Source organism: Coregonus lavaretus (assembly GCF_964263955.1).
Source record: "Coregonus lavaretus genome assembly, chromosome: 7".
In the NCBI taxonomy this organism is placed as follows: domain Eukaryota; kingdom Metazoa; phylum Chordata; class Actinopteri; order Salmoniformes; family Salmonidae; genus Coregonus; species Coregonus lavaretus.
The window spans coordinates 59,096,775-59,111,084 of NC_139994.1; the positions used below are offsets into that span (position 1 = coordinate 59,096,775).

Genomic DNA, 14,310 nt, shown 5'->3' on the forward strand with positions numbered 1-14,310 from the left:
AGGAGAGGAGAAGTGAAGTGAAGTGAAGTGAAGTGAATTGAAGGAGAGGAGAGGAGAGGAGAGGAGAGGAGAGGAGAGGAGAGGAGAGGAGAGGAGAGGAGAGGAGAGGAGAGGAGAGGTGAAGTGAAGTGAAGTGAAGTGAAGTGAAGTGAAGTGAGGAGAGGAGAGGAGAGGAGAGGAGAGTAGAGGAGAGGAGAGGAGAGGAGAGGAGAGGAGAGGAGAGGAGAGGAGAGGAGAGGAGAGGAGAGGAGAGGAGAGGAGAGGAGAGGAGAGGAGAGGAGAGGAGAGGAGAGGAGAGGAGAGGAGAGGAGAGGAGAGGAGAGGAGAGGAGAGGAGAGGAGAGGAGAGAAGAGGAGAGGATATTTATTATCCCTGAGGGGCAATTTGCTTACAGGAAGAATTTGCTGTTAACTGCCTAGTACTAAGTGGGAGTGAAGCAAAAGCTTAATTTGAGCCGGATCCTGCCGGAACAGTATCCGGCTCCTCCCCGTGTTGGACTGTTTCGTTCCGGAACCTATTTTTACCTCTACATGAGAAGAAAATCACTGTTTCCAATGTAAAAATGCTAATAAAAGTGATCAGAGTTTATTCGAGTTGCTTCCTCATTAATTCTCCTGCCCTCTAAAAAAAAATGCAATGTGAAAACATCGTTTTTCAGCCCGTGCCTGATATTTGTGTTGGGCCTGCCCGGGCTTATTGTTGTGGTGAGAGAGAGGCCGCCTTTATATCTCTCAGATCTAGAATGAGATTCACTTTCTATGATCTCTCTCCCTCTCTCTGCTCTGATAGAAATGAGCCTGCAACTCTCCTCTCTCCAGCGTTGCACTTCATCATTTATTTCCTTATAGAATCATCGCCACAGGAAGGGTGCTGGAGGAGCTGCAGCAACCCTGATTAATTGAAATATATTTGCCAAAGTTATAGAATCACTGCTGTCTGTTCAGAAAGAAATTAAATAATTTAGAATACTGCTCCATGAGTAGGCCTATAATTTAGCCACAGAGGACCAATAGCTTCTTTTAAAAAATTGCCTTGCTGTGGATTGTGTGTAGCCCAATCACAAGGCATATAGCCTGGTAACGCGCTGAAAATCTGTCAGTGAAAAGCATGCAGCCAGAACAAGCCTTTCGCAATATTTCAAATATAATTGCGGGAAAAAACAGGAAATTGGAAAGCAATTGGCTCCTGCTTAAAAGAGAAGACTCTAATCTGACTGTACCAAAATATTTTATCAACTTCCAACCTAGGTCTATTGAGTGAACATTGTTTTATAAAGTAAAATAAGTGAGATAGACTTTTGGCACGAGAGGAGTGGTGAGTACTAGTACTAAGTGGGAGTGGAGTGGTGAGTACTAGTACTAAGTGGGATTGGAGTGGTGAGTACTAGTACTAAGTGGGAGTGGAGCGGTGAGTACTAGTACTAAGTGGGAGTGGAGCGGTGAGTACTAGTACTAAGTGGGATTGGAGTGGTGAGTACTAGTACTAAGTGGGAGTGGAGCGGTGAGTACTAGTACTAAGTGGGAGTGGAGCGGTGAGTACTAGTACTAAGTGGGAGTGGAGCGGTGAGTACTAGTACTAAGTGGGAGTGGAGTGGTGAGTTGTGTGTAGTGTGTGATAATGTGTCTCACCCTGGCTCTGGCGTCCACCATGGCGCCGTTCCTCAGCAGACAGCGCACCACCTCCACCTGTCCTGCCCTGGACGCCATGTGTAGAGCAGTCTCCCCACGCTGCACAGAACACACACGTGAATCAGAAGAAACACAAAAACACACACGCAGAGATACAGACACACACACACACACACACACACACACACACGTGTACGGGCACACCCTCATACACACACGAGACACCCTGAGACAGCACAAACACCCATTAATGCACAGACACGTACACCCACTGTCCATGCCATTGTCGTTGTCATGACGTTAACCCCCATCACTCACAATGTTGCTGACGTCAGGCGAGGCTCCGTTCTGCAGTAGCAGCAGGACGATGTTGAGGTGACCCATGAAGGCAGCTACGTGGACGGGAGTCAGGCCAGACTGGATGGAGGGAGGGGAGAGAGTTTTCATCATTACAAAGTATCATTACCGTTCATGCATGTGAAGCCAGTTCTGGTCAAAACACAAGTCACTGGGACTGTACATCAACAGTGTTGAAGAGTAAAGGAGTGTGTGGTTGCATGGTATATTGTGTAATCTGGTGTAGCTGTAATTGTGTGTATATTGTGTAATCTGGTGTAGCTGTATTTGTGTGTATATTGTGTAATATGGTGTAGCTGTATTTGTGTGTATATTGTGTAATCTGGTGTAGCTGTAATTGTGTGTATATTGTGTAATCTGGTGTAGCTGTATTTGTGTGTATATTGTGTAATCTGGTATAGCTGTATTTGTGTGTATATTGTGTAATCTGGTGTAGCTGTAATTGTGTGTATATTGTGTAATCTGGTGTAGCTGTAATTGTGTGTATATTGTGTAATCTGGTGTAGCTGTAATTGTGTGTATATTGTGTAATCTGGTGTAGCTGTAATTGTGTGTATATTGTGTAATCTGGTGTAGCTGTATTTGTGTGTATATTGTGTAATCTGGTGTAGCTGTAATTGTGTGTATATTGTGTAATCTGGTGTAGCTGTAATTGTGTGTATATTGTGTAATCTGGTGTAGCTGTAATTGTGTGTATATTGTGTAATCTGGTGTAGCTGTAATTGTGTGTATATTGTGTAATCTGGTGTAGCTGTATTTGTGTGTATATTGTGTAATCTGGTGTAGCTGTATTTGTGTGTATATTGTGTAATCTGGTGTAGCTGTAATTGTGTGTATATTGTGTAATCTGGTGTAGCTGTATTTGTGTGTATATTGTGTAATCTGGTGTAGCTGTATTTGTGTGTATATTGTGTAATCTGGTGTAGCTGTAATTGTGTGTATATTGTGTAATCTGGTGTAGCTGTAATTGTGTGTATATTGTGTAATCTGGTGTAGCTGTATTTGTGTGTATATTGTGTAATCTGGTGTAGCTGTAATTGTGTGTATATTGTGTAATCTGGTGTAGCTGTAATTGTGTGTATATTGTGTAATCTGGTGTAGCTGTATTTGTGTGTATATTGTGTAATCTGGTGTAGCTGTATTTGTGTGTATATTGTGTAATCTGGTGTAGCTGTATTTGTGTGTATATTGTGTAATCTGGTGTAGCTGTATTTGTGTGTATATTGTGTAATCTGGTGTAGCTGTAATTGTGTGTATATTGTGTAATCTGGTGTAGCTGTATTTGTGTGTATATTGTGTAATCTGGTGTAGCTGTATTTGTGTGTATATTGTGTAATCTGGTGTAGCTGTAATTGTGTGTATATTGTGTAATCTGGTGTAGCTGTATTTGTGTGTATATTACCAAGCTTGTTGTATTGTAAAAAGTTCAAAAACTCTTCTATCTGAACTGGCCAGACTTACCTCTGTGATGGCCTGGATAGATGCTCCATACTTGACCAGCAGCTCCATCACCTTCACTCTGTTCTTCTTACAGGCGATGTGCAGCGGAGTGAAGCCGTTCTGACAGACACACACACCAGACACATGATGTATGAAACACACCTACATACACATGTAGGGACATGTTGACATGTTGAGACATACATGAGAGGCCATCTTATTCTCACTCCACACTTTGTTCTGTCTCTTAGAGACATTACAAGGACCTGTAGTACTGGTCCTTGTAATGAAAGTCATTGTATTAGTGAGTAGTACCAGTGCTCTAGCGTTGGGGTTGGCCCGCTTGTCCAGCAGCAGCTTGGTGACTCTGTAGTGACCGCAGTGGGCGGCGACGTGCAGCGCCGTCAGGTAGTCCAATGTGACATCATCAACAGGCGCCTTGTGCTGCAGCAGGTGCTTGACACACTCAACGTGGTCACCCTGAGACGACATGTGTAGAGGAGACAGACCGTTCTACAGAGAGAGAGAAGATGGTCAGAGAGAGGGAGTCTATGTGTGCATGTGTGTGTATCCATGCTTGTGTTGGTGTGTGTGTGTGTGTGTGTGTGTGCGAGTGTGTGTGAGTGTGTGTCCATCCATGTGTGTCCGTGTGTGTGTGTGTCTGTGTGTGTGTGTGTGTGTCCGTGTGTGTGTGTGTGTGTGTGTGTGTGAGTTTGTGTGTGTCCATGTGTGTCTGTCCATGTGTGTCCGTGTGTGTCCGTGTGTGTGTGTGTCCGTGTGTGTGTGTGTGTGTGTGTGTGTGAGTTTGTGTGTGTCCATGTGTGTCTGTCCATGTGTGTCCGTGTGTGTCCGTGTGTGTGTGTGTGTGTGTGTGTGTGTGTGTGTGTGTGTGTGTGTGTGTGTGTGTGTGTGTGTACCTTGGTCCTGGCCAGCATGGGTGCTCCTCTCTCCAGCAGTAGCTCCACTGCTGGGTCATGTCCACTCCTGGCGGCACAGTGTAGAGGTGTGAGGCCGTCCTGTAGACAACACACACACAGATGGTCATCATTAAACAAATACACACACACACAGATGGTCATCATTAAACAAATACAAATACACACAGATCTATAAGGTTCATTCACACAAGTGGAGGCTGCTGCTGCTGTTGTTGTTGTTGTTGTTGTTGTTGTTGTGGAGGTTGTTTACAAGTAAACACACACAGGCTTTATTCTTTTATCCAATCTGCCAGGAAGTACAGATGTTTTCCTGATTAAACAGACTGTTTTACTAGAATATTATACTGGAGTTATGATGGTGATTAAACAGACTGTTTTACTAGAATATTATACTGGAGTTATGATGGTGATTAAACAGACTGTTTTACTAGAATATTATACTGGAGTTATGATGGTGATTAAACAGACTGTTTTACTAGAATATTATACTGGAGTTATGATGGTGATTAAACAGACTGTTTTACTAGAATATTATACTGGAGTTATGATGGTGATTAAACAGACTGTTTTACTAGAATATTATACTGGAGTTATGATGGTGATTAAACAGACTGTTTTACTAGAATATTATACTGGAGTTATGATGGTGATTAAACAGACTATTTTACTAGAACATTATACTGGAGTTATGATGGTGATTAAACAGACTGTTTTACTAGAATATTATACTGGAGTTATGATGGTGATTAAACAGACTGTTTTACTAGAATATTATACTGGAGTTATGATGTTGATTAAACAGATTGTTTTACTAGAATATTATACTGGAGTTATGATGGTGATTAAACAGATTGTTTTACTAGAATATTATACTGGAGTTATGATGGTGATTAAACAGACTGTTTTACTAGAATATTATACTGGAGTTATGATGGTGATTAAACAGACTGTTTTACTAGAATATTATACTGGAGTTATGATGGTGATTAAACAGATTGTTTTACTAGAATATTATACTGGAGTTATGATGGTGATTAAACAGACTGTTTTACTAGAATATTATACTGGAGTTCTGATAGAAACCATGTGTTGATGTATTTGATACCATTCCACTTATTCCGTTCCAGACATTACCACAAACCCATCCTCCCCAATTAAGGTGACACCAACCTCCTGTGATACACACAGGGCATACAAAACACACATGAACGCACACACACACACACACATAAAACAACCCCCCATCCTCGCATGAACACACACACACATGCACACACATGGTTCAAGGTCACCAGTGGTAGCAGAGTATTGATCAGGTCACAGCACTTATGACATGTCCATCTAAGGGGCTATGGTTCCATTCCCTGGTGAATAAACTGCTGACTGAAGCTCATTGATCCACAGTGGACTTACATTACTCCAGTCCCCTGAGTATCTTGGTAGACGTCTACCAGTGGACCAATGGCTTAATTAAATACATTACCATGTCAAACTAAAGAAAATCAAACAGACAAAACGTCCCCTGTATCCCTCAAATCAGCTGTGTAATAAAACATGAGGACGGACCTGCTGTTACGTGAGGGTTTCATAAGGCTTTAGTTGTTGTTGTTGTTGTTGTTGTTGTTGTTGTTGCTGTGGAGGTTGTTTATAAGTAAACACACACAGGCTTTATTCTTTTATCCAATCTGCCAGTGTCACACTCTGGCTCCGGGACTTGTATTTGAGCCAGGGTGTATTCGTGTTGTTGGGGTTTGTTTTGGTTAGGTTGGGAATAGGGTGTGTTCATTTGGGTGTGTGTGGTTTTGGTTAGTTCTTGTGTAGTCATGTGACTCCCAATCGGAGGTAACGAGTGTCAGCTGTCGGCTCGTTATCTCTGATTGGGAGCCATATTTATCTGTATGTTTTCCTTTGGGTGTTGTGGGTTTTTGTTCCGTTTCGGTCGGTGTACCGTGGACTTCATGTGTCGTCTTTTGTTTGTAGTTCGAAACTTTAATTAATAAAGTCATGTTTCTTGCACACGCGGCGCCCCGGCACTCGCGGCCCCCCCGGCCGCGGGCAGTTCAGGGCCTCCCGCTGGGTGTGCGCGTGGATTGCGACCGGGCCTCCACCCCTGACGGGAATTGGACCGTGCCCGGGCCGTCTTCCGCTGAGCGCACCTGGGTACAACTTCTATGTTGTGAGGGGAAAAACCCACCATTCTAGGACCAAGCGGCGTGTCAAGCGGCAACAGGATCCACCTACACAGGATTCATGGACATGGGAGGAGATACTGGATGGAAGGGGTCCTTGGGCACAACCGGGAGAATATCGCCGCCCTCGTGAAGAGCTGGAGGCAGCTAAAGCCGAGAGGAGGCAATATGAGGAGGCAGCACAGAGGCAAGGCTGGAAGCCCGTGAGCACTAGCCAAAAATTTCTTGGGGGGGGCCTTAAAGGGAGTGTGGCGAAGTCAGGTAGGAGACCTGCGCCTACTCCCTGTACTTACCGTGGAGAGCGAGAGTACGGGCAGACACCGTGTTACGCAGTAGACCGCATGGTGTCTCCTGTACGCGTGCATAGCCCGGTTCGGTACATTCCAGCTCCACGTATCGGCCGGGCTAGATTGAGCGTTGAGCCGGATGTCATGAAGCCGGCCCAACGCATCAGGCCACCAGTGCGTCTCCTCGGGCCGGCTTACATGGCACCAGCCTTACGCATGGTGTCCCCGGTTCGCCTACATAGCCCGGTGCGGGTTATTCCTCCTTCCCGTACTGGTCGGGCGACGGGGAGCATACAACCAGGTAAGGTTGGGCAGGCTCAGTGCTCAAGGGAGCCAGTAAGCCTGCACGGTCCGGTATTTCCGGCGCCACCTCCCCGCTCAAGCCCAGTACCACCAGTGCCTACACCACGCACCAAGCCTCCTGTGGGTCCCCAGAGTCCTGTGCGTCCTGTTGCTGCTCCCCGCACTAGCCCTGAGATGCGTGTCCTCAGCCCGGGACCACCAGTTCCGGCACCACGCACCAGGCCTATAGTGCGTCTCGGCCGGCCAGAGTCTGCCGTCTGCCCAACGGCGCCTGAACTGCCCGTCTGCCCAACGGCGCCTGAACTGCCCGTCTGCCCAACGGCGCTTGAACTGCCCGTCTGCCCAAAGGCGCCTGAACTGCCTGTCTGCCCAACGCCGTCTGAACTGTCCGTCTGCCAAGCGCTGCATGAACTGCCCGTCTGTACTGAGCCTGCAAAGCCGCCCGTCTGCCATGAGCCTTCAGAGCCGTCCGCCAGACCGGAGCCGCTAAAGCCTTCCGCCAGACAGGAGCCGCTAGAGCCTTCCGCCAGACAGGAGCAGCCAGAGCCTTCCGCCAGACAGGATCAGCCAGAGCCTTCCGCCAGACAGGATCAGCCAGAGCCTTCCGCCAGACAGGATCAGCCAGAGCCTTCCGCCAGACAGGATCAGCCAGAGCCTTCCGCCAGACAGGATCAGCCAGAGCCTTCCGCCAGACAGGATCAGCCAGAGCCGTCCGCCAGACAGGATCAGCCAGAGCCTTCCGCCAGCCATGAGCAGCCAGATCCGTCAGCCTGCCATGAGCAGCCAGATCCGTCAGCCAGCCATGAGCAGCCAGATCCGTCAGCCTGCCATGAGCAGCCAGATCCGTCAGCCAGCCATGAGCAGCCAGATCCGTCAGCCAGCCATGAGCAGCCAGATCCGTCAGCCAGCCATGAGCCGTCCAGCCAGGATCCGCCAGAGCCAGCCAGCCAGGAACTGCCATTCAGTCCGGTGCTGCCCCTTAGTCCGGTGCTGCCCCTTAGTCTGGTGCTGCCCCTTATCCTGGTGCTGCCCCTTAGTCCGGTGCTGCCCCTTAGTCCGGTGCTGCCTCTTAGTCCGGTGCTGCCCCTTAATCCGGGGGGGTTAAGTTGGAGGGTGGTCAGTTGGAGGAGGCTACGGAAGCGGGTAGTGACTATGGTGGGGTGGGGACCACGACCAGAGCCAGAACCACCGCCGAAGAGGTATGCCCACCCAGCCCTCCCTGGGTTAGCCCTAGTTGAGGCGCGGTCGCAGTCCGCGCCTTTAGGGGGGGGTACTGTCACACTCTGGCTCCGGGACTTGTATTTGAGCCAGGGTGTATTCGTGTTGTTGGGGTTTGTTTTGGTTAGGTTGGGAATAGGGTGTGTTCATTTGGGTGTGTGTGGTTTTGGTTAGTTCTTGTGTAGTCATGTGACTCCCAATCGGAGGTAACGAGTGTCAGCTGTCGGCTCGTTATCTCTGATTGGGAGCCATATTTATCTGTATGTTTTCCTTTGGGTGTTGTGGGTTTTTGTTCCGTTTCGGTCGGTGTACCGTGGACTTCATGTGTCGTCTTTTGTTTGTAGTTCGAAACTTTAATTAATAAAGTCATGTTTCTTGCACACGCTGCGCCTTGGTCTCCTTCGCTCTTAGACGACCGTGACAGCCAGGAAGTACAGATGTTTTCCTGATTAAACAGACTGTTTTACTAGAATATTATACTGGAGTTATGGTGGTGATTAAACAGACTGTTTTACTAGAATATTATACTGGAGTTATGATGGTGATTAAACAGACTGTTTTACTAGAATATTATACTGGAGTTATGATGGTGATTAATCAGACTGTTTTACTAGAATATTATACTGGAGTTATGGTGGTGATTAAACAGACTGTTTTACTAGAATATTATACTGGAGTTATGGTGGTGATTAAACAGACTGTTTTACTAGAATATTATACTGGAGTTATGGTGGTGATTAAACAGACTGTTTTACTAGAATATTATACTGGTTATGGTGGTGATTAAACAGACTGTTTTACTAGAATATTATACTGGAGTTATGGTGGTGATTAAACAGACTGTTTTACTAGAATATTATACTGGAGTTATGGTGGTGATTAAACAGACTGTTTTACTAGAATATTATACTGGTTATGGTGGTGATTAAACAGACTGTTTTACTAGAATATTATACTGGAGTTATGATGGTGATTAAACAGACTGTTTTACTAGAATATTATACTGGAGTTATGATGGTGATTAAACAGACTGTTTTACTAGAATATTATACTGGAGTTTGTGATAACTGATACCCTGTCCCACACTGACCCATCCGTTGCAATAACAAAGCTGTGCTATACCCTAGGCTGCATCCCCTAATGTTGATTTTTTGCCATTATTTTACATTGACTCTATGCCAACATGATGATATTATGTTCGTTTTAATTACATAATCCACCTATGATATCATATCAAACATTAACTCTGGACATGTAATATGATATATGGATGTATAGTATATTAAAGGCCTAAATGGGTGCTGTAATGCACTGACCGGAAGAGTACTGCTCGTATCTGACGTTAATTGGACGTTATAGTGACATTAGGCTCTAATCGCATAATCTTTCTATGCAATATTTACATTAACTGTGGACATTACAATGATATTTAAGTGATAATGCCCGAGAAGCCGGTGTTTGGAGGATATATTGGCACGGGAGTTGTTAGGCCCGAGACGAAGTCGAGGTCCGGCAAACCGTGCCAATATATCTTTAAAACACCGGCTTCGAGGGCATTATTACTTTTATACAACGGGTTACCAACATATTCAAATAATGATTGACATATTTTCATTAAAAACTTTATTTGGATTCATTTGTTCATACTAATTCATCCTTCCACAAGATACAGTCACGACACAAATCTTGGGTTGCTACCCAAGCCGGCTGGTCGTTCGTTCTATCGGTTCGGTTGCCAGAGACGCGACCCAGTCTTTCAGTCTTTTTGTTCTGTATCTATGTCATTGGTTCTAAATGTTCCATTGCCATACTGGCTGGCAACGTTCTTATCCCTTGCTTGCTAGCGAGCTACGGCTAATTTACAGTCACGTCAAACAGTGCAGCCAGAATAACAGTAAAGTAGCTGCATTTGCATTTGTTTAAGCTGTTTTCTTGTGACATTTATTTGGGTACATCCATAACAATGAGCTAATGAGGTGCGATTTCACCTGGCATAGAAAATGTGCTCTCTCGTCAGGACACTGTTGTTCAGAGGAGCTAGACAACAACACAGCTAACACAATCACTTCAAACTGAAGCTGGAAAGACTACAAACTAGCTGCACTTATTTTTACCTTTTTTCAATTGACATTTCTTTGTATATATCCATAAAAATGATGCCAGCTGATTCATGATTTCGACTGGCTGAGAAACGCTGCCTGCCTGTCTGTCTCCTCCCGACTCCCGACACGTTCATTACTATGGGACAGCTGGAGATCGAATTTGAATATTGAAACAATGTTGCAAATGTCGGAGAGACATACAGCAAGGTTTATACAAATCTCCGCTGTTGAAAACAAAATGTTAGTCTAAAAGAAATGTGAGATAATGTCTAGATGCTTTTTATAGTGGAGATCAAGTTTATAAATTGCTTTGCTGGGCTGATAGAACAGAGTAAATAGGCATTTTAATGTCATATATTTAGCTGTTGGTAACTTGTGGAATAGACACCAGCTGGAATGCGATTTTAACCAATCAGCATTCAGGATTAGACCCTGCCATTGTATAATATGATTTAATACCTTGGTAATGGACACATAAATATCAATGGCACAGGACATTTTCTGACACGAAAGATTGGTTGATTGTCAGGCTACCTGAGGGAAGTATAGTGATGGTGATTTGAGAGAAGGAGTGGTTGCATCATAGGGGATTTTTGCCCTAAATTAATGCAGTAAGCTGAGCAGCAAAACGGACCAGGAATAACAGCGGGTGAAAATGGAGGGCTTTAAGACTCAACAAGTTATTCTCTAGTGAACTAGCTGTAACTACATTGATCTGCAGCTCTCACTCACACACACATCCACCAGCTATGCAGTACACATTCACTGACCCTCTCTCGTACTGATCAACACACCCCACACCCACATACACATTCACTGACCCTCTCTCGTACTGATCAACACACCCCACACCCACATACACATTCACTGACCCTCTCTCGTACTGATCAACACACCCCACACCCACATACACATTCACTGACCCTCTCTCGTACTGATCAACACACCCCACACCCACATACACATTCACTGACCCTCTCTCGTACTGATCAACACACCCCACACCCACATACACATTCACAGACCCTCTCTCGTACTGATCAACACACCCCACACCCACATACACACTCACAGACCCTCTCTCGTACTGATCAACACACCCCACACCCACATACACACTTACTGACCCTCTCTCGTACTGATCAACACACCCCACACCCACATACAGTATGAACAGTGGGCACACTTACTTACAGTACCAGTCAAAAGTTTGGACACACCTACTCATTCAAGGGTTTTTCTTTATTTTTACTATTTTCTACATTGTAGAATAATAGTGAAGACATCAAAACTATGAAATAACAATCATGTAGTAACCACAAAAGTGTTGAACAAATCAAAAAATATTTTATATTTGAGATTCTTCAAAGTAGCCACCCTTTGCCTTGATGACGGCTTTGCACACTCTTGGCATTCTCTCCACCAGTTTCATGAGGTAGTCACCTAATGTGCATTTCAATTAACAGGTGTGCCTTCTTAAAAGTTAATTTGTGGAATTTATTTCCTTCTTAATGTGTTTGAGCCAATCAGTTGTGTTGTGACAAGGTAGACAGAAGATAGCCCTATTTGGTAAAAGACCAAGTCCATATTATGGCAAGAACAGCTCAAATAAGCAAAGAGAAACGACAATCCATCATTACTTTAAGACATGAAGGTCAGTCAATCCGGAAAATTCTTGAAGGTTCTTGAAAGTTTCTTCAAGTGCAGTCGCAAAAAACATCAAGAGCTATGATGAAACTGGCTCTCATGAGGACTGCCACAGGACAGGAAGACCCAGAGTTACCTCTGCTGCAGAGGATAAGTTAATTAGAGTTAACTGCAACTCAGATAGCAGCCCAAATAAATGCTTCACAGAGTTCAAGTAACAGACACATCTCAACATCAACTGATCAGAGGAGACTGCGTAAATCAGGCCTTCATGGTCGAATTGCTGTAAAGAAACCACTACTAAAGGACACCAATAAGAAGAAGATACTTGCTTGGGCCAAGAAACACGAGCAATGGACATTAGACCGGTCGAAATCTGTCCTTTGGTCTGATGAGTCCAAATTTGAGATTTCTGGTTCCAACCTCCGTGTCTTTGTGAGACGCAGAGTAGGTGAACGGATGATCTCCGCATGTGTGGTTCCCACCGTGAAGCATGGAGGAGGAGGTGTGATGGTGTGGGGGTGCTTTGCTGGTGACACTGTCTGTGATTTATTTAGAATTCAAGGCACACTTAACCAGCATTGCTACCACAGCATTCTGCAGCGATACGCCATCCCATCTGGTTTGCGCTTAGTGGGACTGTCATTTGTTTTTCAACAGGACAGTGACCCAAAACACACCTCCAGGCTGTGGAAGGGCTATTTGACCAGGGAGAGTGATGGAGTGCTGCATCAGATGACCTGGCCTCCACAATCACCCGATCTCAACCCAATTGAGATGGTTTGGGATGAGTTGGACCGCAGAGTGAAGGAAAAGCAGCCAACAAGTGCTCAGCATCTGTGGGAACTCCTTCAAGACTGTTGGAAAAGCATTCCTCATAAAGCTGTTTGAGAGAATGCCAAGAGTGTGCAAAGCTGTCATCAAGGCAAAGGGTGGCTACTTTGAAGAATCTTAAATATATTTTGATTTGTTTAACACTTTTTTGGTTACTACATGATTCCATATGTGTTATTTCATAGTTTTGATGTCTTCACAATTATTCTACAATGTAGAAAATAGTCAAAATAAAGAAAAACCCTTGAATGAGTAGGTGTGTCCAAACCTTTGACTGGTACTCTATACAGTACACAAATGTAAGAATACACACACACACACACACACACACACACACACACACACACACACACACACACACACACACACACACACACACACACACACACACACACACACACACACACACACACACAGACTCATACACACACACACACACACACACACAGACTCACACACACACACACAGACAGACAGACAGGCAAACGGTATGTGTGTGTGTGTGTGTGTGTGTTTGTGTGTGTGTGTGTGTGTGTGTTTGTGTGTGTGTTTGTGTGTGTGTGTGGGGGTGTGTGTGGACTTACCCTAGTCTTAGCGTCGATCTGAGACCCCCTGTCCAATAGGAGGCGCACCATGTTAGTGTTCCCACGCTTGGAGGCAACGTGGAGGGGCGTGATCCCATTCTGAAACACATAAAACACAATGGAAGACACATTAAAATCTACATCAACTAATTAACTAATGGTATATAACTACAATAGTATTGTATACAATCTGTGTTGTCACAATGCCAGTACACAGTTTATATTATGTTTAATGTTGTCCATCAGACAGTGGGGGTAGTTTATGCTTTCTAATATGCCACAATTAATTTCCCTGCTGGAACAATAAAGCTTGAATTGAATTGCTGACAATGGCTTCCTGTTCATTCATCCTGTTAGGATGTGTTCTGTTGTCTTGGCGTCCGGCCACTCCTCTGATGTCTGTGAAATCCTGACAATGTGAAAGCTGAGCGCCTGGCCCAAAGCTTTGCGGGACACAGCTTGTGAGGATGACTGTGACTAAAAATGCCTGAGAAAGTGTGACATAGCAGATATGACAGTGGTTTTGAGCGTTACATTTTTGCAAATTAAAGGATTCTTGCTGAGTTAGCAAATTTGGGCTTTGGCCGCACACACACACACACACACACACACACACACACACACACACACACACACACACACACACACAGTCTGAGAGCTGAGAAGAGTACTGCTTGAGTCTGTGACCTTCTGGTAACCTTTTAGCTTGAAAATATCACTGTCCATTTCTCTGCCCTTGGGTTCTGTCTCAACTCCTGAAAAGGACTGGCTTTCTCCCATTCT

The 14,310-nt window shown here is 44.9% G+C and overlaps 1 protein-coding gene across 1 annotated transcript in view; it reads right to left on the reverse strand.

Moving 5' to 3' along the window:
• The window catches only part of LOC311132601 (ankyrin-2-like), a gene marked incomplete at both ends in the record, with an annotated part of 131,786 nt that overhangs the window by 62,579 nt on the left and 54,897 nt on the right, over positions 1-14,310 (reverse strand). Inside the window, 6 exon segments of the mRNA XM_084165852.1 lie at positions 1,629-1,727; positions 1,947-2,045; positions 3,447-3,545; positions 3,741-3,938; positions 4,343-4,441; positions 13,528-13,626. Of these exon segments, the coding sequence (XP_084021978.1) occupies positions 1,629-1,727; positions 1,947-2,045; positions 3,447-3,545; positions 3,741-3,938; positions 4,343-4,441; positions 13,528-13,626 (693 nt within the window).